General features: G+C 40.4%; 2 protein-coding genes across 2 annotated transcripts in view; one reads left to right on the forward strand and one right to left on the reverse strand.

The window, feature by feature from the left end:
- tubgcp6 (tubulin gamma complex component 6) overlaps positions 1–8,546 on the forward strand; it is a 25,963-nt gene extending 17,417 nt beyond the window's left edge. The window contains 8 exon segments of the mRNA XM_063898787.1: positions 114–282; positions 1,048–1,189; positions 2,174–2,368; positions 2,981–3,113; positions 4,162–4,375; positions 5,884–5,999; positions 6,002–6,076; positions 7,268–8,546. Of these exon segments, the coding sequence (XP_063754857.1) occupies positions 114–282; positions 1,048–1,189; positions 2,174–2,368; positions 2,981–3,113; positions 4,162–4,375; positions 5,884–5,999; positions 6,002–6,076; positions 7,268–7,359 (1,136 nt within the window). The 3' untranslated portion in view covers positions 7,360–8,546.
- Positions 8,084–26,157, reverse strand: appl2 (adaptor protein, phosphotyrosine interaction, PH domain and leucine zipper containing 2). The gene is made up of 21 exons (XM_063898800.1): positions 26,052–26,157; positions 24,320–24,418; positions 23,626–23,685; positions 22,893–22,964; positions 21,970–22,057; positions 21,627–21,668; positions 21,480–21,538; positions 20,925–21,071; positions 20,349–20,431; positions 19,648–19,800; positions 17,637–17,825; positions 17,511–17,553; positions 17,225–17,281; positions 15,581–15,675; positions 14,891–15,046; positions 14,446–14,498; positions 14,109–14,283; positions 13,344–13,380; positions 11,316–11,471; positions 11,189–11,236; positions 8,084–10,530 (listed from the first exon to the last, which is right to left on the reverse strand). The coding sequence occupies exons 1-21, from the start codon at positions 26,106–26,108 to the stop codon at positions 10,402–10,404; spliced, it is 1,998 nt and encodes a 665-aa protein (XP_063754870.1). The 5' UTR covers positions 26,109–26,157; the 3' UTR covers positions 8,084–10,401.
- Positions 26,158–26,977: the final 820 nt, after the last annotated feature.

The raw sequence follows: 26,977 nt of genomic DNA on the forward strand, positions 1-26,977 counted from the left end.
AAGTATTTATTATCATCATATTATAGTACTAAGCTAATCATTTGAATTATTTTTCTTCAGTTGTGAGATTTATATGTATCAACAAAAGTGCCTGTGAACTCCCTCTCATACAGCTTCGTCCCCCGAGTGTCAGCTGCTGAAGCAGGTGACTCGGGGCCCCTGGGGTTTTGCTATGGACCCCACGCTCTGCAAAGCCACAGACACCACTGCAGTCCAACTCAGCGAGCTGGTCTCACTGCCGGTTCTGATAAAACAGGCCGTCACCACACCACTCACCACACAGTGAGTGTCTGACAGAAAGGAAGCCCGTGGTTGGGATTTTATTGTAGTTTATGAATGCTAGTTCTGAGTGTCTGAGAGAAGTGTGATTATTTCAACTTGAAGTGGAATACTATGTTTAAGAGAAATGCAGGTGTGAGGCTTTCAGTGATCTCTTGTCATTTTTCTGCCACTTCAATCCACTTAAACTGTAGTTGAGTGCACGTTCTGCAGGAGGAATAATTTATATTCTTATTATTTCCATCTTTGTAGGATCCTTTTTCTGTTTGAAATTCCATCAGAGCTCCAGACAAGCGTGTCAGTCTCCACCTGAAATGTTTTGCACACTGTGCAGTTTAGTCTTTTTGTGTAAAGAGAGGCTTTCTGATCCCTCCTTGCACACAGAGGGGGTGCGGTATATTTAGCAGTAGACTTATTAGCTCTAAATTAAAATATAAAAAAACACTTTTTTTATTGCTTGCTTAGCGACACTGTGATGTTTGCAGTTATTTTCACTCAATTTTCCCTGCTGACTTTTGTGGTAAAAAGAGCCTCACCTTAATCCCACTGTTAAATACAATGGCAATTAATTAGGAATCATTTAAAGCAACGGGATTCAGGAATGATCCAAAAAGTGAAACACCAGTTTATTCCCTGAGCTTTTCTCCAGGGCTGATGTCTATCACCCTCGAAACCTTTATTGAATATGTAAGTCAGCATCATTTCCCCCTGAATGTAAACTGTTCTCTTCTTATCTTGATCATTTTCTCCTCCACCTTCCATCCCCAGTGTGTCTCTGGTGAACAAGGCAGTGGTGGACTACTTTTTTGTGGAGTTGGGAGTGGAGAGACACTTTGAGGCGCTGCGCCATTTCCTGCTGATGGAGGATGGCGAGTTCGCACAGTCCCTCAGCGATCTGCTCTTTGAAAAGGTGAAGCTGTTATATAACTCTTATATCTCCAGAAATGAAAGGTGATGTATTGTAGTTTTGTATTTATTCATTGCATTCAGCAGATCTCGAGAAAGGACATCCTGACATCCATTTCAACATTTAAACTTTTTCTGTACTTCATGTATTCAGTGTTTACTGCTGAGAACATTGAGAGCAGGCGAAGGTAACCTTGTAGACTAAATTATTGTGTGAATGAACAGTACATCCTGAGTATTACCCTAGGCATACACTCCCACTCCAGTACACAGATTTAGCCGATTTTTAAAAATGTACCTGACTCTTGTTTCATTCCCCGGTGAATGCCTTGTGTTCATATCACCTGATGGGAAATGCAATATTGAATACTAGAGCCTGTGTGATTTCAGTTATTAGTCACCCATAGCTTCTAAAAAAAAGATTGATTTTTCAAGCTTTTCAGCTGTTAAACGGCCGCCTGCTAAGCTACGCTATGAGAGCGCTGAGAGGGAGGGAGTTTTAAAAAAGGAGCTAAAACCCTTTAAAGCTCCGTAAAGCCACCGGTATCTGCTCACACAGGTGATAATTGTCTCGGGGTACAGCTTCGTCAAATTATTTTCACTATTTAATATAAGAACATTCCATATCTGACGTCTCCCTGTGCCTGCTTTCACATGATGCGTCTCTGCTTAGAGTACCGAGCTTCCTGCCGCGATATCACAATCCCAGCCTTCGCTAACACCTTCTACACAAACATTCATGTACAACCGTCTCATGAGGCCCATCCGACAGAAGGTCTTTGTTCCAGCCAAACACTCCACCAGCTGATCTCACTGATTGGCACACCTTCAACCGGAAAGCCAGCTAATCACTGTAATTGACTACACGCAGTGTTTGTTTGGGAGGAAAGGCTGCCAACTCTTAGGCCCTGTGGCATATTTGAGGAGACTTGGAAGAGGTAACCCTTAAGTATTTTCTAATTATTTAACCAATGTCTCGTCCGTGCAGCTGGGCAGTGGGCAGACCCCCGGGGAGCTGCTGACCCCTTTCGTCCTGAACTCCATCCTCAGTAAGGCCCTGCAGTACAGCTTACACGGGGACACGCCTTTAGCGGGCAACTTCACCTTCGCCCTGCGCTTCCTCCCGGAGACCTTCCACCCGCACGCCCCCGACTCCCTCAACTGTCTGGAGCTGCGCTACAAGGTGAGGCACTGTGTTTCAGTGGAGGGAGTAACGGAGTGCGAGCGCTTGCATGAGTGCGCTCGCCGCAGCCTGAGTGGCAGCTTGAATGTGACGACCTGTCATGTTTTGATAAACTGCTCGGGGTGTGGAAAATGAGCTTATCAAGCACTTAATGGTGGAACCTCGTAGATTGATTGGAGTCGAGTCTTTCGGATGACATGTACAGTTACTTATGCAGCACATATTGTCCTCTGCTCGGTGTATTTCTCCTTCCTGACGGCTCCTTCTCCTGCTGAATCTCCATGTTTTACCTTTCCTTATTGTCCTCCCTCTCCATCTTTTGCTTCACGTTTCTTCGCTCTCTCCCATTTATCTTTTCCTCATTTCCTTTCCCACCCCCTATCTCTCACCACCCTGCTTTCCTGCTTTCCCTTCACAATCCTCTCACCTCCTTTATCAACATCTCAACACCCACACCTTTTCTCCTCCCCTCACCTCCCCTCATTTGTCACGCTTCATTTTACCTGTTCTTCATAACTCCCGTTCCCCTTTTTATTTCTTCACACTCACACCTTTTCACACACCATTTTTTTCACCCCCCCACTCTCTCTTCTCCTTCACGTTATCTTCTAGGTGGACTGGCCGCTGAACATCATCATCACGGACAGCTGCATGAACAAGTACAACCGTCTGTTCTCGTTCCTGCTGCAGCTCAAACACATGGTCTGGAGCCTCCGAGAGGTCTGGTTCCACCTCAAGAGGACAGGTGAGGTAGAGGAGGGAGCGGTCCTTTCACATTACCTCTGAGCAGAAAGAGTTAAAATTCTTCCTGTTATGCTTCAACTGTTTATAAAATATTCATTGAGGGGAATGCTGCAATTCCTTTATGTTTTATTTATACAAAGCACATCTCACAGCAGTGGGACTGTGGTAAAAACAGTGTGCTTCACTGGGCCAGAGAGTATTGATCAGTGGAAGCCTGTGCAGAGACTACTTAAATCGATATCCTGAAGGGGTAAAAACTAAGTGTTAAGGTGTTAGAGGGATGTAGCCGTCAGCAACTAAAATAAAATCACGGCAGATCTTCACATTTAAAGGTCTCTTATTATCCTATATTTGAATAATATATTGTAGGGAAATGTCTGTGAAGTGTTTTGCTGAAAATACCAAACAGATCACCTTTTGTAGCATGACTCGTATTTCAGTGTTCCAGAAGTGCTGATTCTGTGGCTGAGCTGAAGCTGGCCACGCCCCTTTGGTCATGCAGCTCTCTGCAGATACTCAGCTAAACGCTGCCGTGATTAGACGCCATATTATGTTCCAAACCACATCAAGCACTATTTCTGAAACACTTCTCAGTGTTTACCACTAGAACAGAGACATTATATGTATTATATACAACAACTCTAAGTCCCTCCTGCAGACATCCTGCTGAACACACAGACACACAGAGGTGCTGCGGAAGGGATTTAGCTCGCGACTGTATATGAGGGACGATAGGTTGAGACGTGTCACGTGGGCGGGACGTTGCTAGGAGTTCAATGTAAAGCCAGCCCACATTTCCTTTATGACATCATATCGGCAGCAAATCTGGATCAGCTCGTTTGTACCCCCGTCTTTAGAGATGTGGGTAAGGAGGAAAAGAGAGAGGGTTGCATTTTCTGACACTTTGTGAGTCTCCTTACACACCGGGGACACATTTATGTTTAAAAGACAGCAAAAAGTGCCTTTTGCATAATAGGGGACCTTTAAATGCCAGCAAATGTTTTTACTTTCATTCCCCCGCGGCACTGACTTGTTTCCCTCCCCCTCAGCACTGGTGAAAGGTGCGGGCCGCTCGGTGCAGTTCCATCAGCTGCAGCTCTACAGACATGAGATGCAGCATTTTGTCAAGGTGATACAGGGATACATCGCCAACCAGATCCTGCAAGTGTCCTGGATGGAGTTCACAGCCAAACTGGCCACTGCTAACGACCTGGACGCCATCCACCGCACGCACGCAGACTACCTCAACAGAGCCATCTTCAGGTGAGGCCTGGAGCTACACATGTCCACTTTATGCAGTGTAACACCAGGTGTTACCTCCATCCCCAAAATAGATGATATGATCCTCAATTTGATGCAAGGTAGAAGACACTTTGGACCAAGATCAAATGTCCTTGTCTCCCCTTGGAAGCGATACATTTTCCACTTTACAACATTTTGAGTGATGGCAGCTTTCAGTGCTATCGGCTTTTAGCCTGTGCACCCCATGTGGGAGCAGATAACCTTGTAAACTCAAAGACTGCATGCATAAACAACATGAATACACCAAAACACATCAGCTGTGGACATGGATTTACAGGTGCATGAGTCAGAAAGCAGTCCTCTACAGGAAGTCCACAGAAATGCCTGGGAGCACGAAGTAAAATACTTTGAGATTGATGGAATGTGTTGATGCTGCGGGAGTTTAAAGGCATTATTATAGAAGTGTGTGACTGATGGTTAGCTCTACATGTACAGTAGTTACCCAAATTGTCAAAATGTTGTATAAAAGAATACATAAATCATTTTCATTTCAAATATAGATGATTGTACAGTTTTCTGATGTTTTACAGTATGACGTATCAAGGTGTGCAGATTTTTTAAATTTGGTGATTGCCACAAATCCTAAGAACTTGGAGTCGGTATTGGCAGAGAAAAAAAGTTGGATTGATGCCTCCCTAGAAAGAACACTTTTATTTAGGCTCAGGTCCAGAAGATAATTAAAACCATCAATATTTTGCTGAGCTCAATGTGTTGGAAACAAATGTCTTATTTTGTACGATTTACAGTCCAAAACGAAAATATGGTCAATTGTATTCCACCTAACTACAAACAATTAGACTTATAGTTGCAGATTTGTAATTGCAGCTCGAATGGTGCAACTTTTTGGGAACCCTTATCCCTCAAATACACTAAAAATGACAGTTTCAGAGCTCCTCTAAGCTTTGGGAATTTTAACATTGACAGCAAATATATACAGCTCTGGAAAAAATTAAGAGACCACTCCACATTGTTCTTAAATCTTTATCTCTACATGTATGGCAGCTATTCCAGTGTCTGTTGAATTCCAACACAGAGAAATTGTCAGTAGTTTATAGAATACAGTAAAGAACTTTTAACTCAAAGATATACCTATAAATAATAAAACAAGAGAAAATTATAATGCTGAAGTGGTCTCTTCATTTTTTCCGTTGCTATATATTACAAACCTTCAGGATTTCAGGAGAAAATGCAGAAAGTCACTGGAGAGAAGTTATTCCTCCAGGCTCTGTACATGCACAGCAAGCTGGAGTGGCACTCTGCTCCCATAATTTCATATAAAATTAATTCACCCTCTGCGTTACAACTTAATTAAAATTCCAGCCGGATGGGAGGTTAACTTTTGACCCTGATGAATGATTTAATCTCATTAGGTGAGGTTGTCAGTATCACACTTCGCTGTGTGTGACTCCAGTCATGTCAAAGTTCTTTGTCATGTTTTCCTCAACTCTGCACTCTCCCGTCTCCCTCAGGGGACTTCTGACGGAAAAGGCGGCGCCGGTCATGAACATCATCCACAGCATCTTCAGCCTGATCCTCAAGTTCCGGGCGCAGCTGATCGCACAGCCCTGGGGCAGCCAGCAGGGGGAGCAGTGCACCCTAGCTTCATCGCCATGCAGCAGTCCTATAACACCTTCAAGTACTACTCACACTTCCTTTTCAAAGGTAAGGACACAAAATCTGTCACTTGGGCTCATCAGGGAGTTTGGTTCGCCTGTTTTGAATTATAAAGCTAAAGGATGTGTCATAGAATATCCACTTGACATTAAATAAGAAAGAAATCTGCCAGATGAGACGAGAGGAAGGCGATGAAGTCAAGATTATCCTCAAGTGGTTTAAACTGTAGTATTTTAATTTCAACACACAACATAATTAAAGGTTTCCAAATGATATCATATTCAGAGTTTGTTTTGAAAGCATGTCAAATTAAATGTAAGGAATTACTTTAGTCATCCAGCACATTTTAATTTGAGAGTAGGTCGTATTTTTGTTTTTAGTATTATCCTTTTAGAAGTAATGAGGAAATAAGAAAGACGTTCCTGAGGTTTTACCCTTGATTTTCATGGCCTGAGGCTGATCAGTAAAGCATCTGGTTCTAGATTAGAAGGTAATTACTTTGGAAATAATGTCAAAAAAACAAACAAAAGGGCCCTATTATATATTAATGACAAATCAGAACAAGGTATAAAAACATATTGCTTAAAGCTGCTTGTTTTATTAGGAATACAATTAAACAAAATCCAACTTTGTTTGAATGTGTGTGTTGAGGTGTGATTAGATCATAAGTTGAACATGATTAGGATAAATAAGTAACAGTAAGAGATTGCATTTGTATAATATATATAACAAACAACAAGCGTATCTATGATTTACCTTAAATGGTTCTTCCTTTTTCATGCTTGTTCTACAGCTCTGGAAAAAATGAAGAGACCACTCCAAATGTTTCTTGAATCTCAATCTCTACATGTTTGTCAGCCATTCGACACGAGTGCCTTTTTTAATTCCAACACAGAGAAATGTTGTCTGTAGTTTATATAATAAAATAAAATACATTTTACCCAAACACACACCTGTACAAAACCAGACACACTTTTGCAGTGGTCTCTTCATTTCTTCCAGAGCTATAAGGATTCTTTCCTAAAGCAATGTAACAGACAGTGGGTTTTGTCCTCGATCACTCACATGCACGTTACTCACCGGTCTACATTCTTTTAGTTTAGTACATTGTTACAAAAGTGTATGTGAAGTTACTTAGGCATTATACAATCCCACAAATCATTCCACAGTGGAGGCTTAGGAAACTTATTAAAAACAACAACTATTTATGAGTGATTTACGTTTCCTCTTTCTCCTCAGTGGTGACCAAGCTGGTGAACCGGGGCTACCAGCCTCATCTAGAGGACTTCCTTCTGCGCATCAACTTCAACAACTACTACAAAGACTCCTGAGCTGTGTCCTTGTGTGTATGTTGTACATGTACACGCTGTGAAATACTACAGCAGACATAGATACTTATCCAATGAACCTTTGCGTACCATGTGTGTTCACATTTTTAGAATCCCTGAAATGTGTTTAAAGGAAACACAATCAGACGTGTGATAAATTCAGTTCCTCTGGCATTCATTTCACTGTTCAAAATATATTCAGAAACCCACCGGTGCTTTATATTAGAGCATGCATTTGACATTTAAGCCAGTTTAAGTAATGAATGTGCAGGATTTGAACCACATGTCTATGCTTGATTAATGGCTTTGCTTCTAAACACTATATGCTGCCAAAGTTTGTAATATGCCTACTGTAAAGTCTCCCGCTCAGGTGTGCCTCCAGCTATGTAGATTATAAGTGCATATAAATGATGTATTATGTAAATACAAAAGCTAAATGACTTGTACAATAAATGCTCTTTTCTCTAGTTTTGAAGCACTTTTATGAAGAAAACACGTTTTTGTACAAAAGCTACTTATATTTATTCACAATGTTAGCATATGTTTAAGTAAAGAACAACAAATAAGGTGTAAAGCATTGTGGGTAGCGGATTGTGTCAACCTTGGCTATTCATAAAGTAGAGGCAAGGAAAGGCAGCATTTACCGTATAACTCAAATATATTTTCTACACCGTGAGTTTTCCTGTTGTTTTTTTACTTTCAAGGGCAAACATACAACAGGAATAAGTTTAATGTGCTGCAGCATGCAACAAGAAGAGGATTTATTTTATTGAAAGGACAGTTTAGTTAAAAAAACTTGTATCACGGTCTTAAATCAGGACTAGCAGTGTAAGTCAAACAGGAAAGAAAAACCGGAGGCTTCTGTTGTCTGCACGTTTGTATTTATGCTTTTTTATTAACGGTGTGATTGAAGCATGTCAACCAGCACCTGAAGAAGAAGGGGACAAACATACTGGATGGATAACATCAGAAGACCTGCTAATACGCGTTTACATCAGGCAACAGAAAGAGAAATGGTTAACCGTTATGACTTAAAGCAAAAGTTTGACATTCAGGGAAACATGCTTTGTAGTGTAGGTCAAAAACGGTACTTTCATTAAGAGTTACACACCTTAAACATCAAATTTAAGAACTTTTCAAGGACTAACCTGGTCAATTCTTATCAAATCGAAGAACCCAACAGAAAATAGTCAGAGATGTGATTCAAGGTTAATTACTGTTACACTTGTATAATGAGAATGAGCAAGATTTACAAAAAGCTTCAGGCAACAATGACAGAGAGAGGCTTGAATATGTGAACACTTCTCCATTGTGCTGTTGGAGTGATGGCAGACTGCACTCTCTTGCCCCACTAGAACAGCAAGACAGAGACTTGTATTATACGTAAAAGCTAAATAAAAAAACTTCAATTTCCATTATTGATCAAAATATGTGTCAATGCTCCATGTCTCCTCGAAAGCTTTTAACGCCTACGTTTATTCTTCTGTATCAATCTTCTCTTCTTACACTACATAAAAACCAAATGTATCCATTCCCCACGTCAAACTGTTTCTTTGATTACGATGAGTAGTGTCAAAAGAGTCAAGCATACTCAGAATTAATTATTTCTCCAGAAGACCAGACGGCCCTTTAGGAAATATAGTCCTTGTTTGAATTGTGATTACGCCAAGAACTAATGTAGAGTAGAAAAAAAGCAAGCAGACACACACTGGTCAACGCAACGGAACTTTCACGATCAACGTCAAGTCAGTGGCTATGACCCCGTCTGTATTACACGGTACAAGAACACGTCTCGTTCAACACAGGCGTCCACCGTTAGTATTGTAACAGTTCAGATTGGCTGAAGTGGAATAAAGCTGATCCAAAAGGGAATGTCACGGATCATCTGCTTTCCTTTACTCTTCCTGTGTGCATACGTATAAGAGTGCATAACACCCCACTGCCTACATGCGTTATGTGACATTTATTTTAGGAAAACGACTCAGAGAGAACGCCATTATTTAATCATGCACCGCGTAAGTCCTAGCGTATTGACTCTGAAAGCTTTTAATGCAGCCGACTCTGATCCAACATCATATAGACACAAGCACGGCTTGTATTTACAAACTCCTTCAGGGAAACGCAGCCCAACATACAAATTTCACTAAATATTATTTTGGCTGCTCGAGGACAACCTTACATACAGATCATCTTAAGACTTGCTTTGTATAGGTAGTGGTTGAAAACATAAAAATATGACATTAATTCAGGTTAGGAGGAATGCTGAAGATAGCCATGGATGTGTAAGTGGCCAAAGTGCAGGGGGAACAAAACCTAATTGCTCATGCCAATTGTGTCCACTGCTTCTGGGCACACATGCTCACACAGTTATAATCATAAGGAATATAACAGTCATTGCTCTGCAGATTAAAAGGAATTGACATGAATTAAACCATTTTTAAGTCCTTCGTTGTCTCTAAAGTCTAACATCCTTCAAATGTCTTAATTAGTGCATTCTGTAGCCATCAAACTGATATTAACTTTGGAAGTGCAATAACTTTTTTCGTACACGAACAAAAAAAATAAACACAAAAGTAATTGCATAAGAGCGTAACGTACAAGTTAACGTGTAAAACAAACAAAAGGAATTAACTCTCCAAACTACGTAAACCTAAAACAAAGTGATGTTTCACCACCTTCTGTTAGAGGGCCGGGGGTATTAGAAGACAATGAAACACAATCGATACCTATATTTCCCTTTTTAGTACCTCAAACAAAAGGTGTAAATACAACTCCTAATCCAAAGACCCATGCTACAAAAGAAAAGCAGATCTGATGGAGCACCCATCAGATCTGCTTTTAGTCCTTCCAGGTCTTCTGCTTCCATTTCAGCAAGAAACTGGACTTGTAGTAACACAGGGTGAAGTGAACTACGCTCTCTATCAGGGTGTTTCAGTACCGGAGTTAGGGTTAGCTGGTCATGGTGTCACCTTCATCCAGGGAAAACTTCTTTCCTAGGCAGGGGTTGGACCGTGTCCCTGGTTGGTTTTTTGGTCCGGAGTGGGACTAGGCTTCAGACTCCAGGTCTTCTTCGGCTCCGTCGGGTGTGTCTCCCGTGTCAGGCTCCAGCAGCAGGAATTTGCCGTCGTTGGTCAGAGGCATGTTCTTCAACAGCTGGGCCAGGGTGTCTGGGTCCTTGGAAAACAAACAGAGTTGATAATTGCACCCGAGCATGATTTTTGTTTAATTTTTAAATCCTCAAGTCGTGACAATACATTTTGAATGAACTATGGGATGCAGAGGTTTGACCGACTTATTTTTTTCCCCTATTCTTCTTCATTAATAATGTTTAAGGATTCTTGTTTTCAGTTTCTGTTGTTCAGCCACTGAAAAAGCTAAGTCTAATTTAGTGTTGTGAAACTATAAAACCTAAATAAAGAAACTTTTTTGATAAAGCATAGTTTGTACAAAAATATGCAATAAAATGAGCTTCACAGAAGATAAATTATACACATAAAAAAGGCAGATGCAGCACTGAAGAACATCAATAAATAAAGCAGAAAGGCCTTCGGAGAAAACAGAACCAAATGAAATGATGATGCTGAGGGTAAGGTCAAATAAAATAGTAACCGAGACGAACACACATCTAAAACGATGATTTATTTTTCTACAGTGTACTGCAGGGAGTTCCAGGGTTATGGGTTGTTTAAAATATGTATTACAACCTTTCAACAGGCACAGTGTTTAACAAGAAAAATATGAACTCAGAATGAAATGGCATCAATGAGGTAAGAGAAAGTGTAATTCCTCTCTTTTGGAGAAATCTTTTGTTTAATTGTGTAATTGATGATACCTTCTTCGCTTCTGCAATGTCCTTCGCCAAACTTATGGTGTAACATATCTGTGAAGACAAACACATTCACTTTAATACACATTTATGCAGAACTTTACCCCAGGAAAAAGCTCGAGCGGGTCTCTACCTTCTCGCCCTCTGTGTTGCTCTCAAAGACGAAGGCGCTAAACGACGGCTCTCCCTCCTCGTCTCCGTCACTCCAGTCCCTGCCCTCCACCACGAAGCCCATCAGCCGGCCGTTCTCTTGGTGCGCCGCGAACTGAGTAACCTCTCCGAGCTGAAACTGAGGGATGAGAAGTGTTGACAGAAGTGATAGGAGGGGAATCAACAGTTCAAAAGAGGTGGTAGGAGTGGATTACAAGGATCAAAAATGTCCTAAGGAAGATCAATTTTGGAACATTTTCAGTATTAAATTTGTACTTGACTGCTTAAATAGTGAACTCATTTAGTGATAAAATGCACATGAAAAAGCAATACCATGACTAATGGCTTATTTAGACTTTACGAATATGCCAGTTTAATGGAATTGTAACTTTCACTGCACACTCTTTTATCACATGTACAGATTTGTTTAAAAGCATCCAACTAAATACGACTTCAGTAGAATGATCACCCTCTCTATTCACTTTCTCTCATCACATTTGCAGCCATCACAATAACCCCCCCTCCCCGCTGCACTTTCAGGAAGGTTTTGACTATATTGCTGAAGTTCTGTTGTTTTGAATACTTCTGTTAACCAGCATAAACTCACCTAAACAAAACGTCACTACAAGTCATAGTGTAGCAAACCATTGAAAGTAAATCAAGACTCGTAGTATAGTATGTGGTCTAAGTTTATAGTAAAGTATACCAAGAGGTGGGAGAAGTACTCATATCTTGTACTTGAGTGAAAGTAGAAGTTCCAGAGTGAAGGAATACTCTGTTACAAGTAAAAGTCCCCCTCTCAAAATGTTACTCAAGTAAACGTATTAGTATGAAATTATACTTAAAGTACAGAAAATAAAAGCACTCATTGTGCAGATTGGTCCATTTCAGAATAATATGTTTTATAATTATTGATCATTAAAGTGTTCTCAAAGCTGGTAAAGGTGCAGCTAGTTTGAATGGCTCTGTATACTGTAGGGTAGCTTGTGAATTTACTCCAGGTGTAATCTGATTTAAGGGTTGATTATATTTCACATCATTAATCCAAATCTGTAAAGAAACTAAATGAATGTAGTGCAGTAAAAACACATGATTTACCTATGAACTGTAGTGCAGTTGAAGTACAAAGTAGCATAAGATGGAAATACTCAAGTAAAGTACAAGTACCTCAAAAGTGTACTTAGGTACAGTACTTGAGTAAATGTACTTAGTTACTTCACACCTCTGTGTATACCTTAAAAAAGTCCTAAAAAAGAAAAGCAAAGTATGTTGTAAAATATATCCTAATAGTTCTATGTGCAATGCTAATAAATATTGACTATGTTTCTTAAATACCAAATTATTTATTCATTTGAATATAATACATACTCCATATGGGCGGTGGTGGCGAAGTCCATAGGGGCTTGGCCTGGGAACTGGAAGGTCACCAGTTCAAGTCCCCGAAAGACCAAGTGCCACCGTGGTGTCCCTGAGCAAGACACTGGTTACCTACACTGCTCCCCGGGCACCGTACATAATGGCAGCCCACTGCTCCTAACACTAGGATGGGTCAAATGCAGAGACCACATTTCGTTGTCCTAGTACTTGTACTCTGTGCAATGACAAAGTTGAATCTTTCTTTCATATATCAACACAACACCTCTCTACATTAAACTTGGATAACTTTCCCCATCAAGTAACTTTTTTATTGATAACTTGGTAGTAAATTATTTCTTGTTTCATACATTATTTATGCTATTCAAATGTCCACTAGTTTCCATAACCTTTAAGGCATTTGACGATATAGACTTTACTGTATTAACTGACTGCATTTCAGGGGCATGAGCTTGACAAATGAGTGAAACATCAATATGAGATTGTAAAAGCGACTCTTTATTTCACCTCGTCTTCTTAATTCCTGTTCATTTCCGTGGAATAAACATTATCGGAACGTTTGCACCCTTGACTAAATCCTATCCTTTGAATGAAGGAGTGAAAGGTTGATACGGATTCAATATCTTTTCATACTCACACTGATTCTTGTAACCTGAGTCTGAGGGTCGATCAACCTATTGTGAAGACAAAAGGGCGGCACTTGATGAGAACAGCTCAGAGAAACAGCCTTGGCTTTGGTTTGTTTTGTGTCTAACTGTTCAGCTCCAACAATGCTTACCCAAGGTGACACAACAGCTTTATGACATGTTTTGTTAGATAACCTGAGTCGCTTACAAAAAACTCTCTGTGTCTGTTTGGCATCCACAAAAGTTGTTAGTGGTAGATATGTGTCTTTTCTCCAAGGTCTTTTCTCTGTTGTTCAGGCAGTGATAAACAGTACATCACATTTCCCTCTGCCGCCTCCTAGTAATGACGAGATGCCGGGCTTTAACAAAACTATTTCCTGTGCAGCACGACACAAAACTACATAAAGTTACATAAACTTGAAGACAGTAAACAAGTTCCAGCTGCAATGTTTTAAAGACTATTTGATTTTGTGGTTGTGCAGTGTAGGAGGCTATAATATTTCTTATAGCTGTGACAGAGCTCCAACAAATGCAAACTACAACTTGTAGCAGAAAAGATTGTGAGGCTGAGTGGCAGACAACAATTGGAGGATTATAGGAGCACTATTGGTTTTTCCAACAGAGAAAAAGGAACAAAAGATCGCAGCATTTCGAATGCCATATTATTTTCTCTGCACCTTCACTACAGGACTATATATTTTCCATCTGCAGAACATTTTCCATTTTCTTTGGAAGGAGATTTCTAAAATAGTTGTCATATGCAATAAAAAAGGTACCTGAGGCTACTGCTGGTGACCATGAGATGTGACTCTGTCGTCCTGAAGATGTTGTGAATGGCCCGGGCAGCCAGAACCTGCCTCATGGCCTCATAGATCACCTCCTGATTGTTCCCGCAGCGCACTGCCATTGAACCCTGGAAGCGCACGGCGAACACTTGCTGCAGGAGGGAGTCTGAGGAAAACATACAAACATCACAAACAAGTCGGAAGCAAAAAACACTCAGGTCAACAAAAGAAGCATCCGTTCAGGTAAGGGTACATCAACAGACACACGGAGGTCAAGCTGAGCTCAAACTGTGCTCTACAGAAGCATTCAGAGGAGGGAAATGTTTACCGTCACTTTCCATAGAACAGTCATCGTCCGTTTCTCCAAACGGATTTGTGCGTCTGCCAGGAAGGGAACACACACACACACACACACACACACACACACACACACACACACACACACACACACACACACACACACACACACACACACACACACACACACACACACACACACACACACACACACACACACACACACACACACACACACACACACACACACACACACACACACACACACACACACACACACACACACACACACACACACACAAAGCAATTAAACTTCTGCATTGAGCCATTAAGAACAATTTTGCTTCCTGGAAATGAAATAACGACCACTATGAGGCAGACTTTCAGGAAAGTATCCTCCCCCAGCATTATTAATCACTCCTGTCGACTCTCACTAACATGCACCCACAGACTTCCGGGCCCAGTTCCACCCTCACCTCCCTCCACCTCTGTTCTGGTCCAGGAACTCGGAGGCCGGCAGCATGATGTCGAACTGAATGGGTGTCCCGGGGGCGATCAGGTCCTCTGGTTCCGGAGCAGCACCCGTCTTATGGGAACCACCCCCGGTAGCGTGTACACCTCCTGGCTTCGCTCTGCAGGGATAAACAGAGGATGAGTAAAACAACTAACATCCAGGACTCAACTCAGCCAGTATGGGAGGAGAGAACAGTTACAGCAACCAACAATGCATTCAGCGTTTGGATTTTTCAACAATTGGCAAGACTTCAACAGACCTGACAAGCCTAGTTACCGTTGCTAAGCTATAATTGCCCAATCGCGGCTTGGAGAACATTTAAGTAATATGCAAACTGTTAGATTTAGCAGGAAGTGACAAGAAGCATAATGTGGTTTCACCTCAGTAATCATAGGTTGACATTTTGCTCCTTCCCTTCTGAGGAAAAATGTAATCAAATTCTCAATCACTTTTTACAACATGAACAACTTACATATAGAGACGTTGCACAGACACAAAGAGAAACATTTTACATACATACTGACATAAAGACCCATAACAAATGCAAAAAGCAAGTCACATACAAGCTTAGTCCTCAGTTTAAAAATGGACTTAATTATAAACTCCAGGCGAGGATGCAGATTGTAAAGCTGAGAGGAGCAGCGTGCCTGACCTGTCAGGGTTGGCCTCGCCCTCCGGTCTCTTCTCAAAGCTGGTGATGGGGGTGACCGCCTGGATGGCACTCTGGTTCAGTCGGATGGCCACAGCCTAACAAATAACAAGATCTCCGTATCAGAAAATGGTTTCTTTATTAAACTAGGGCAGTGATTAAATATTCATAAAGTATTAAAAACATCAACCAAATTGTAAGTTTTCTCTTATCTCTCACATGTTCTTTACATGATCTGTGTGTACCATATCAATACCGCATAAAAGTTCTTCCAGGTTTATTCGTTTTTTTAAAGTCTAGCCATTTCTTGGCCCAGGCATACAGTATATATCTTTAACTGTTGGAATTTTGGAAGAAGAATATACCTTTTAATATCAAATAAATAACCTGTATCTGAAATTGGAATACAATTAAGTTAGTGTTGTAATTAATGTCCGTTGGCATGTCATCATTACAAGAAATGACGTGGTAGTCCTTGGATACAATCATTTATTTAGGCGTCTTTGAGCATTAGGAAAAGCGCAGTATAAATCGTATGTATTATTATCTAAATTGGACTGTACAAAAAGTTACAAAGTCTATTTATAACAAATCCTTTCAGTTTCAAAACAAGAAAAGCTCAAGGATATATTAGAGTGCAAGTCTGCTCTCTACATATTGTTGTTTACTCTAATTAGTGGCAACAAGAACACGAATGCTCAATTTCTTTTTCAACAAAGCAATTAACACAAGTCACAAAGTAAATAACTAAGAACACAGATCATTAACTACATATTTGTATGCAAATGAGCATGCAACGCCCACACCAGGAGAGAATGAGTGCACGTTTTCTGCACTGACACCTTTCACAAATACAAAATAAGCTGCGTTCGAACACACTCTCAATCAAATGTTGTTTTGCGCTCTATATTTACTTCCCAGATTTTGTCTGAATTCTATGGCCCCACGAATGCAGACCAAAGCCCTATAGAGATTTGATATCTCCACAAAAAGGAACAGCACATTAACAGTAGCTATAAAAGTGTTTACAGGTACCGTTTCCTAAAAATCTCGAGATGACAAGCGTTTAATTTGCGGTTTTGCTCCACTAGTAAAACACCAGGATCATTAGTATCTGAAATATCTAATCATCACTTCGAACCACCGAGGGATTATCATGTAGGAAAAATAAAAAGACAGAGAGATTTCAGACACAGCGTCAGGCTGTTTGTCTGAGGAGAATCTGAAGAGTAAACATTTTCGCAGAGCCAAGCCCCCTGCAAACATGCACGATTTTTAGATTCAAAGGTTCACAGTTAAGGCGACAACAGCTGTGAGACACTTCAGAGAAAGGAGGGAGGGGGTCCATGAGACAACACTGGAACTATGCCATTATAATTTATGCTAAGAAGTGGAACAACAAATGGATTTTCACCACAAGATCAAATCAAAACAACACTGCATACTATAGTTTCTGCGATGCTCTAAAAAATATATAAAATGTCGATTTATTCCTGTTTGCTTTAGAGAGAGCATCCTTACTGTTAGCCTACTAGTGCAATATGACTGTTCATGACAGTACAAACGAATAAAATCATAGGGACATCACCGCCAGATATTCAGATTAATTTACACCTCACTTGCAGTGTGTGTGGGGTAGTGTGTTACCTCAGGGTTGTCAGTTAAGTAGATCTGTCTGGAGATGTTGTTCACTGTGCAAATCCACTGAAAAGAAACAAAGAGATCCACATTAGGACTCCCTCTGAACCAGACTGACACCCGCTATGACAGGCCGGTTGGATGTCAAAGCACAAAGAGAAAAACGACAACCACACAGATAGGACCTGACAGCTCCTCCATTACAATATGACAGATACTTGTAGCAGCAGATGTCTTTAGAATGGAGATATAAAACAACAAGGAACATCACACAGCTGTTTAAACGGCCTCTTACCTCTTCATATTCCCGTTTGCTCTCAGCTTGTAGAATCATTGACCTGCAGGCAGTGATGACACCGGAGAGATTTATATAAAATACATCCAGCTTTTGTTACTTTAGACATGTTGAAAGTGTTCGTACGTTTTGCCTGAGGGGGAGGTTATCTGAAAACAGTAGCGTCTGTCCTCACACTCCACAGCCATGACGGAGCTGTTGTCCAGGTCGAGCACCATGCCTCCCGCCACCGCCCCCCGCGGCTGGCACATGAGGTTCCCTCCCTGGGTGAAGAAGTACAGTCGGTCCCAGGCTGTGGTCACTAGGCCTGTTTTACTGCAGCATGGAAAAGCATGGGCAGAAAGAATGGATAACAGTCAGCAAGAAGATGAGAATTAGAAAGGTTTATTGGTGGAATTATAGACATTTTACTGAGTGACGACGGCGACTACAGAGTAGGTGTGTCAGGGATTTAAGGACAGACGTGGTGGAAAGTCCTCGCTCCACATCTGGCTTATAAAAGACTTCAAAATAATGAAATGTAGAGTCAATTTGAATTCATCCACCCTTAAGAGATTTGTTAAGGATTTTAAAACTAAATCAAATCAACCAAACATTTCACTACAACTAGGAAAACTGTAAAAATGATAAACAATAATGGTGATTTTCATTCGTACAAAGAAAACCGCTCCAGGTCATTATGATATAGGTGTTAGTGTTTCAAAGTAAACAGTTTCCTATAAAGACAATATAATATTGCTTTTTGTAAGATAGAGGAAGTATTTTTCTGTGATAGTACAATTTATAAATAAAAGCTATTTGGTATTGCTTGGGAAATAACACTGCACAACCAATTGAGATGAAGACAATAATCAGTTTGGCTATCATAAAACGGTTTCTCCTTCACATGTATTCTTTACCTTGAACAGCTGCTTTGTTTTGGTTTTGAATTTGCTTTGGCTATCATTTTCTCTTCATACAAACAACAAAGTAAACTACAATGTCCTTTCACTCTGACTCACCAAAACAAAGAGACACTGGTATGACTCATTGAAATTGCCTTCGTCTTCTACACCCTGTTTGAATAATATTTCCAGATAAACTTTCTTTGATTAATATCACAGTGAATGGCTCATGCTGCTGTGGGTGACTCAGACCCTTAATATTGAGAAATTTAGCCAAATAAATAGTAAATGTTCTGTGGACTCAGCTTCCGACAAGCGTTAGAGGCTCCTGGCGGTGTGTGTCATTAAACAGAATGACATTCTGCGGAAACCTTTTCTCTGGTGTCACAGACATTTGTCAAAGACTTTGGATGTATATGAGCGAGAGACAGAGTTTGACAGCTCTGACATTTCACTAAATCACATTGCGGGCTACGCTGCAGTTCCACCTCCCGGAGCCATTAAGGAAGTTTCTTTTCTCATACATCCACTCAGCAATGAGCTGACAGCGCACACTGTCAACATATTGCCTGACCCGACGTGTCAGCTCTGACTGACTTATTGTTTACTGCGGTCATGCTCATTTTTGAACAACTTTAGGGAGAGAAGCAAATGTATTATTTTTTGTTGCGTTCAAGGCTTTGAGTCAGCAAGTCTAATCCAATACCCTTTTTTTTTTAAATGCAGCAAAACATCTCACGGATGGCTATCCATTCTTTTGTGTGCACTGAAAAGAAATCTGGCATTAATACAAAACCCTGGCTCTGAAAATTGCAAAGAAAGAAATCGAAGTTCAACTATTAACAGACTTTCTCCAGAAATGCTGACTCTACTTTTAAAAAGGGCCCCTTAACTTGCAAATGTTTTGGCTCACATTATTTTTTTGTGCCTCAACTGAGACATGTCTCCATGCGTTAATGTTCAAAAAGCTCTTTATTTTTCTCATACTGCCTGTTCTGCAACACCTGTTTTCACCCTTTGTCTGAAACCACATTCCAGTCTGCTCTGATTGGTTAGCTGGCCGGCTCTGTTATGATTGGTCAACCTTTCAGAGATGTCCTTACCATTAGCCTATCATTTACACAGTTTTCGAGCGCTAGTTAATAGGAGCACAAGTGTTCACAAACTAAACATGTCGACCAGAAAGGGACACTAAGTGAATATGAGGTGGGTCAGTTTTAAGGTAGGGCCATGATGAGTGCAATGAATCTTACTTTCTAATGTTGAGATAGCCAGCCTTCTGGATGAGTGTGCGATTGACAGGCTCAGTGTCCATATCTGGCATATAGACAGTGTCCTCCACAGACAGAAGCTCCCTCTGTGCCGCACGCATGACCTCCGCCTCAGAGTCCAGCTGGGCCTGGATACTAGAGACGGACAAAGTGTGAATACAAGCACTTCCATCAAAACATTACGAATTAGGGGTGGGGGAAATAATGGATACAGCACAGTGTTGCGAGACTTTGCATGGCGTTATTGTATCGATACACGGACGCCAAGTATGAATATTTTATGATATAAAGTATTCATATTCAAATGTTGCACTTTCAGAAATTCTGAGCATTTTGAATTTTTCAGAAATTCTCAGAATTTTGAATTTTCAGAAATTCTCAGAATTATGCATTTTTTCAGATATCATATCGTAGAATCGCAATACTATCCTATCGTGGTTTAAGTATCGCGATAGTGTCATATCGTTGGGAACCTGGTGATTCCCACCCCTATTAGGAATTTGTTTTAACTGACTCAATGCTAAACATTAAGTGTTATTCTGCAAAATCGTGCCTGAAAAGGGGGATGAGTGCTGCTATTTAGGGTTATAAACAACTAACCACAGTGCTTTATACTGCTAATACCAGAGCTATGGTTCATCACATTTACAGTAACACAGGAAAATTTATTGGATAGACTTTACTTTTGAGTCATGTTGGACACAGAAGAGAGGAAGTTGTCCATCTTCTTTGACACCAGCTCAATGCCTTTCTTGAAGAAGCGGATCTGCGTGATGAGATAATAATGAGCGATTCATCTTGAATTGCTTAAATGTTTACAGTTGTATTTGTATGCAACAGAAATGTAGAGACGCAATAATGTCAGTACAGGATATTCTTCAATTCATTTTCTAGATTCATTGTTTTGTCAAATTGTGAAAATATTACATAAACAAAGATATTTAGTCTGCTATCAAATATGAAACAGTAAAGCTTCAAATCCTCACGGCTAAAGAGTTGGAACCAAAAATTTTGACATTTTTGAATAAAAAATTTTAAATTGTTGCAGATAATGACATGCATTTAAAATACGTTGCAGCTCTATTTACATGCTTCAGGCTCAATAACAGGAATACAATACTTTGCCCACTAGTTTGAACTCCATGCACATTTGCACTGTAACCATTTTTTGTTAATTAATCAGTTCCAATGAGAAGATTTATAACCAAGGAGTTTGAATACTGATGCTAATGTGTTATGACCTAGATTGTGGTCAGTACCTGTGCCTGTGTGTAGCCTAGCATTGGTTCAAGCTTGGCTACTCTCTTGCGATACTGCAGTGCGTTGAGGGCGCAGTAATACTGCAGCGAAGCCGAGTGCTGCTTCCTCCTGGTGTAGGCCACCTCCTTCACCATGTCTGACTTCACCTGTCCAGGAAGGAGAGGGTAACACGTGCAAATGTTTATAACACCTTACCATCAAGCTCTGTAAACACACTCATACATATGCAAACACTTTTCCTCGTCTCATACACATACAAATAAGCAACACAGTCGCATTATCTCGTACATCCAAGAGGGCATGCTGACACACTTAATGGAGCAAATAACAGGACTCTTATCTGAGCAGCCGTTAAGAGTCTGTGGTGTTGTAACACTCTTACTATGACAGTGAAGTGTGGCAGTAGAGGAATATTTGATTCCATCTCTTATTATTACTTCCTGCTAATAAAACACTGCCACTGCATTGCTGCACTGTATGGTCTCCTATAGCTTAAGATCAATGAGAAAAAGCGTTTGCACTGAAAGAGAAAAAGCACTTCCCGGTCGCTCTACCTTCTCATTCTCCTTCTTCTTGGGCAATCGGCTATATTTGACCATCGCTGCCTCATGCTCTGCAGGAGAGTAGAGCAGGGACATGAGGATCAAAAAGTAACTGCAAACTGTTATTGGTGTCTTTAATTGGTCAGGATTTGTACTCACCATCAGTGGCAATGCTAAATATTTCCTTCAGCGTGCTTATCTCTGAAACATTCAGAGCATAGTACGTTTTGTTAGAATGTAGAAAAACAATGCACAACTTTTTGTAAGTAGAAAATAAATGATCCATCTAACTATTGCAATGGACAGATAAGTTATCTCTAATAATGAGACAGTATTGTGTTATACTGGGGGCTCGTGGTCTAGTGTTAGCGGCGCTGACCATGAACCTTTGCTGTCTGTTATTCCATCTCTCCTTACTTTTTGTCCTCTCTTGACAGCAGCAATAAAATACCAAACAAAGAAAATATGAAAAATGTTCTGTCTATTGTGTGTGTGGCCTTGCCTGTAAGGTCTTTTTCTCGAAACTGGATCAAAGGGAAAACCATGCCGTCTGCCATCTGGTTGGCTAGCTCAGAGTGGAGCGAGTTCAGCTGGAAGATAACAAAAAAACAGGTTACACAAAAATGTCATCTATAACAGAAGATGTTCTCTCCGCCAATATTTTTAGGGATTTCAATTAAATTTAATATGAATATTGACATTTACTCCTGGTGGCTCCTGCGGCAAGCTGGATAGTAATATTTTGAGTGAAATGGGTGCAAAACTGCAGACAATGCCCATTGTGTGGAACAGTACATTTCTTGAAGAGAATAATAACACCTTCTTTGAACTCTAGTATTGGAAACATGAACAAATAATGAACAGCAAGCTGCACTCCAGCATCTAACAGGAGGAAATGCAGGTTAATCTGAGCAGTTTATCAAATGCTAAAGTTCACAGCATTAGGTGCAGCGGTAGGCAGGAGGTAAAGGTCAAGCATGCAATATACCTGTGTCCTCTAAACGTGTGTGTGTGTGTGTGTGTGTGTGTGTGTGTGTGTGTGTGTGTGTGTGTGTGTGTGTGTGTGTGTGTGTGTGTGTGTGTGTGTGTGTGTGTGTTCTAAATCCCCTTGAGTGCTGACTGGGCATGCCTGTGGACCCCCATGTCTGACAGAAACAGGCCCATCTGTTAAATCTATATAGCTGCGTCTACACACGCCCCTTCATCCATCAAGCCATTTACCCACTGCTGTTCGTTCATGCGGTGCAAAATCCACCTCAGGTCTTTTCTTCAAGGTCATTTTTAGCAGCATGCTGAGGCAGCACAGGTGTGATCTCCATTGTTACATGACAAAATAACCAACTACTGACCTAGCATTCATACCTCTCTTCTGCTGTGAGCACACATATAAATACACAGACATAAAACAACAAAACTGACACTCACCTCCCCTACAGTTTTGGCGAAGCTCTGCAGTGTGTGGACCACCTCTTCATCACCTTTCCCAAGGGCAAAATTCTAGACGAAAGAGCAAGGAAGGAAGGAGGAAACAGTTCAAACCATGACACTGCATTATGTAGCATAGTTTAGCAAACAGTGCTAATAAGCTTTGCCTGTTCTGCCTATTTCTTTCTGGCATATCAATTTCATGGAATAAGGCCAAATAGGCTACTAAATCCTATGCTAAGCCATAAATCCACACCACAACCCAGAATGTTTATCCATAAAGGCGAATGAAGCACGAACATTTCATTATTATTTCATGGAGATGCTCGGTCAACTTCGACAAATAAACTATTTTTTTGTTCGTGCTGGATGCATAGATTACAACCCATAATAGATAACCCAAAGAGAGGCACTTATTTCATGCACAGATCATGCAAAGATGAGGTGTGGCAGACACATGCAAACTCATATGGGGAGAAAGATCAAAGTGGTTAAACAAATATATCAACATTTTTGTCAACTATGCTCCTCTTTTCTCTGGATAATGGTGGCTGGCCAGTCTCAATGTCCTAAATTGCATAGTTAAATGTACAACAATTCACAAACAATTCATGCATGATTCGAAGTGTTTAGAGACTGCTGTAGTGAAATAAACATGTAACAAAAACTGACTGAAACATGACCCCGCATCTCTATTGAAAAGTATGCCCTTGATCATAACAGCACTACTCACTTTCTTTTCATAATCAATGAGTTGCTTTGAGAGCTGCTCTGTGGCCAATCCCATCTCACTCTGTAAGGGCAGATAAAGGGGAAGAAAAGTTAACACTGAACTGATTGCTCAGGATTTTCTCAATAGCTTCTACACATGTCAGTCTCTCTTAAGGCCTTGAAGTAATAAAAGGAAAAACAATTGTCAATAGCTGAGCCAGGGTTTGAAAAAAATCCCTTTAAAAAGCACAAAGTGATAGGTCAAATGAATGCCAGATCGACCGTGGAGCCATTATTGGTTCAGAAAAGGTCTTGTTAAATAAGTTGTGTCTGTTTCTGGGAAAACAATGAAGCATTTATCGTGACTGCATTTAATTCAATGAGGCATCCTTCTCTAAGAAAGACAGATCAATGCTATGTAAACTCTGACAGCACAATAATGTACACATTTCCTGTTTCCTGGTCAACCTGTTGTTAGGAAACTAAATGTTTTTCAGATATTTGTACAAAATCCTTCAGTACATAATGTTTTATTCTTCAGTTTGCATGAATCCATGGCAGATATTATAATATCCTAGTTTGGCATTGGTGTATTCAGAAGCAGCCTCTTCTCTTCAGTGCAAACCAAAACAATTCCTATACTTTGAGGTAACAAAGTCTGTGTGTGTGTGTGTGTGTGCGTGTGTGTGTGTGTGTGTGTGTGTTTTGTTAAGTACCTGGGCTCCGAACACACGCTGCATGGACTGTAGCAGCTGGTTGGTGTAGTCTGTAAGCATCCCAGCATCTTCCTCAAACACGCTGAGCAAGGAGCGAGTCTGTGGAACAAAACATTCATACACGCTTTTGGTAAATATGACAACAGGTTGAACAGTCGAGACGTTAGTTATATTATTTATTGAAAGGATGCTATGTACAAATACAATCTGGTGTTTATGAGGCTTCAGCAGCCAGAGTTTGAAAAGTTATTTTGGGTGAGAAGCTCAACTTTATTTCAAATGTTGTATTACAAAACAAATAACTTTGGGATTTAAGGCTATTTTTCAGAAAAGGAAAGCAATTTGAAGACGTTTTCATTTTTCACTATTTAAACAATGATTTCGATAGGAAAATAATCAGCAGATTCATCAAACATTGTCAGTTGCAGCCCTAACCATAAATCATACTGAGGTGAGTATTAGCGTTATCCATGAGTTATCATCCAAATTAGTTTAAGCACCGTTTAAACCACAAATGATAATCAAATGTGTTTATTTATTACATCAGGATAATTCAGGCAGTTACTTTTTTATTTTCACAGTGTTCCTTAAAAAGGAACACAAACACAATCTGAGGTTTGGTAGGAACACAAACAATAGACAATATTTCTGGTGGTGGAAAGAGGGCTGAGGTAAATAGCTGCAGTAGGCAGAGGCCTAGTGCAGCTTCCAAGTAAAACTAAACGTGTAATCATTTAACTGCAGGCTGGCTATGCAAACTGAGAAAATCCTGTCTGGGTGTAGTTTTTTTATTCCAAACAGGTGCAGCAAGGCAGGGCAGATACAGCTGAGAAGAAACACACCCATCAGCTAAAGTCTGTTTACAGGTTACTGCAGGTGATTTTGGCCACAGAAAGATAGAGAACCAGAGTTTACCTGGAACATTGGCAACTTTGGCTGTGTTGACATTTACTGTAGCAATGACACCAGGCCTATTTCTTGTAAGGAGAAGTAGAAAAACGTGAAGAAGGAAATAACCCTCCAGCATGAGTTGCACTTAAGCATCAAACAGGGTAGCGCTGTTTGAGAAGGAGTGATGCAACAGAGAGCGTTTAATGTGGGCTACATTGGATGTGCATTAAATCAAAGACTGTCGTGGATTTCATGGATTACAACTTTGAAATTGCACCCTACACTGTTAGGCTTCATATGCTATTTACCACTGAGAGCTACCACTGCTGCCTTGTTGCAAGCGATTGACTAATTCTAGGGGAGTCCGATAATGGAAACCCCTCCCACATCCTGTAAATCAGGCCCAGTTCGGCTCCAGCACAGGGTCTAGCCCCAAAATCCAGCCACATACTACGTAGCAAAAATAAAACTATTGCAGGAGAGTGATTCTGGTTCATCTATGGTCGATATATCTGCCATATTGAGGCGTCTAAACGCACAACAGCATATCATAGAGAAGAGCCCTGTGACGAGCGGTAGCTTTGTAAACACAACAAAGACACATACACGCTGATGATTTTAATAAGCAGCACAAACTACAACATTGTTAGAACGGGAAGGTGACTGTGAGAGTATTACATTTCCTCAACAAAGTGTCAATTAGGAGCTGTCATCGACCAGTGGAAAGAGGCTACACCGGGAACATGATATTGTCTGGGCTAGAAAGCTAGCTTCAGTGCTCGAAACGTCTTATTGTGTGACAGTCGTGTCTTTAAACGTGATAAAACCCACACAGGCCTACCTGAGGACTGTCCTGCAAAGCGTCCTCCAGGAGCAGTTTGTGATGTACGGCCGGCATCTTGTTAGCGTTGGGAGAGAAGGTATGGGAGCTTGAATTATTTAGAGAGTGGACTCAGTTTCCCAGAAAGCACTGCAAGGGTGAGTGGCACACGTGGGAGTTGGAGGCGGGCCCAGTCTGATCTCATCCACAGCCGTCGAGAGCAACTAGTGACCAGTTATAAACCGTGAACTTTCTCTAAATTATATATTTGTTTTATATTTAACTTCATTATTTTCTGGAGATGTCATCTGTTGCCGAGATTCGTAGAAGTGTGTTGGTCTACCTAATTATAACGTAGGCGTCGGTTAAGTGTTTACAATGTAAGTGTCAACAGGGACCTCTTGTGGACATGTGGAAGATTGCATCGTTTTATTTCAAAACAGCCTTGGAACAATTCGAGCAAAATGACTGATTGCACAAAATCACCACACAAAAATACTATTTCAAGGTGAAAGATACCATAAGTTTGACCAAGAGAAAGACCTTTATATTTCAACAATGGCGAAAATAGTGTGAACCTTTACTGAAATGTACCCTATGAAATGTACCCTCCTACAATATGTCTAATGTAAAAAATACTCCATTGCAAGGGAAATGTTCAATTGAATGTAAAGAAATATTAACAGTAAAATTAACTTATATTGTGACAAATAAAATGAGAGGATGGCTCCTTTCTTTGTTCGTTTTATATAGTCTATTATTATATGTTTGATACTAATTCATTGCTTTTAATGTCCATTTCAATAGCTTGCGTAAAAAGCAAAAACAATTTGAGCCCATATATAAAAATCCCTCTAAATTGTAGTTTAATACAAGCATTAAGTATATCAAATGGGTTTTCTCAAGTGCAATTTAATTAAATGAGATGTATGTGCAAATTAATCTCA

This window comes from Eleginops maclovinus, chromosome 2, assembly GCF_036324505.1.
Source record: "Eleginops maclovinus isolate JMC-PN-2008 ecotype Puerto Natales chromosome 2, JC_Emac_rtc_rv5, whole genome shotgun sequence".
Classification (NCBI taxonomy): domain Eukaryota; kingdom Metazoa; phylum Chordata; class Actinopteri; order Perciformes; family Eleginopidae; genus Eleginops; species Eleginops maclovinus.

Coding starts and splice junctions, on each gene's coding strand:
- appl2 (XM_063898800.1), bottom strand. CDS start 26,108: ATGCCGGCCGTACATCACAAACTGCTCCTGGAGGACGCTTTGCAGGAC. Junction 14,284..14,445: donor CTGTTCTATGGAAAGTGACG/GTAAACATTTCC, acceptor TGTTTTCCTCAG/ACTCCCTCCTGCAGCAAGTG. Junction 10,531..11,188: donor ACATTGCAGAAGCGAAGAAG/GTATCATCAATT, acceptor TTGTTTTCCAAG/GACCCAGACACCCTGGCCCA.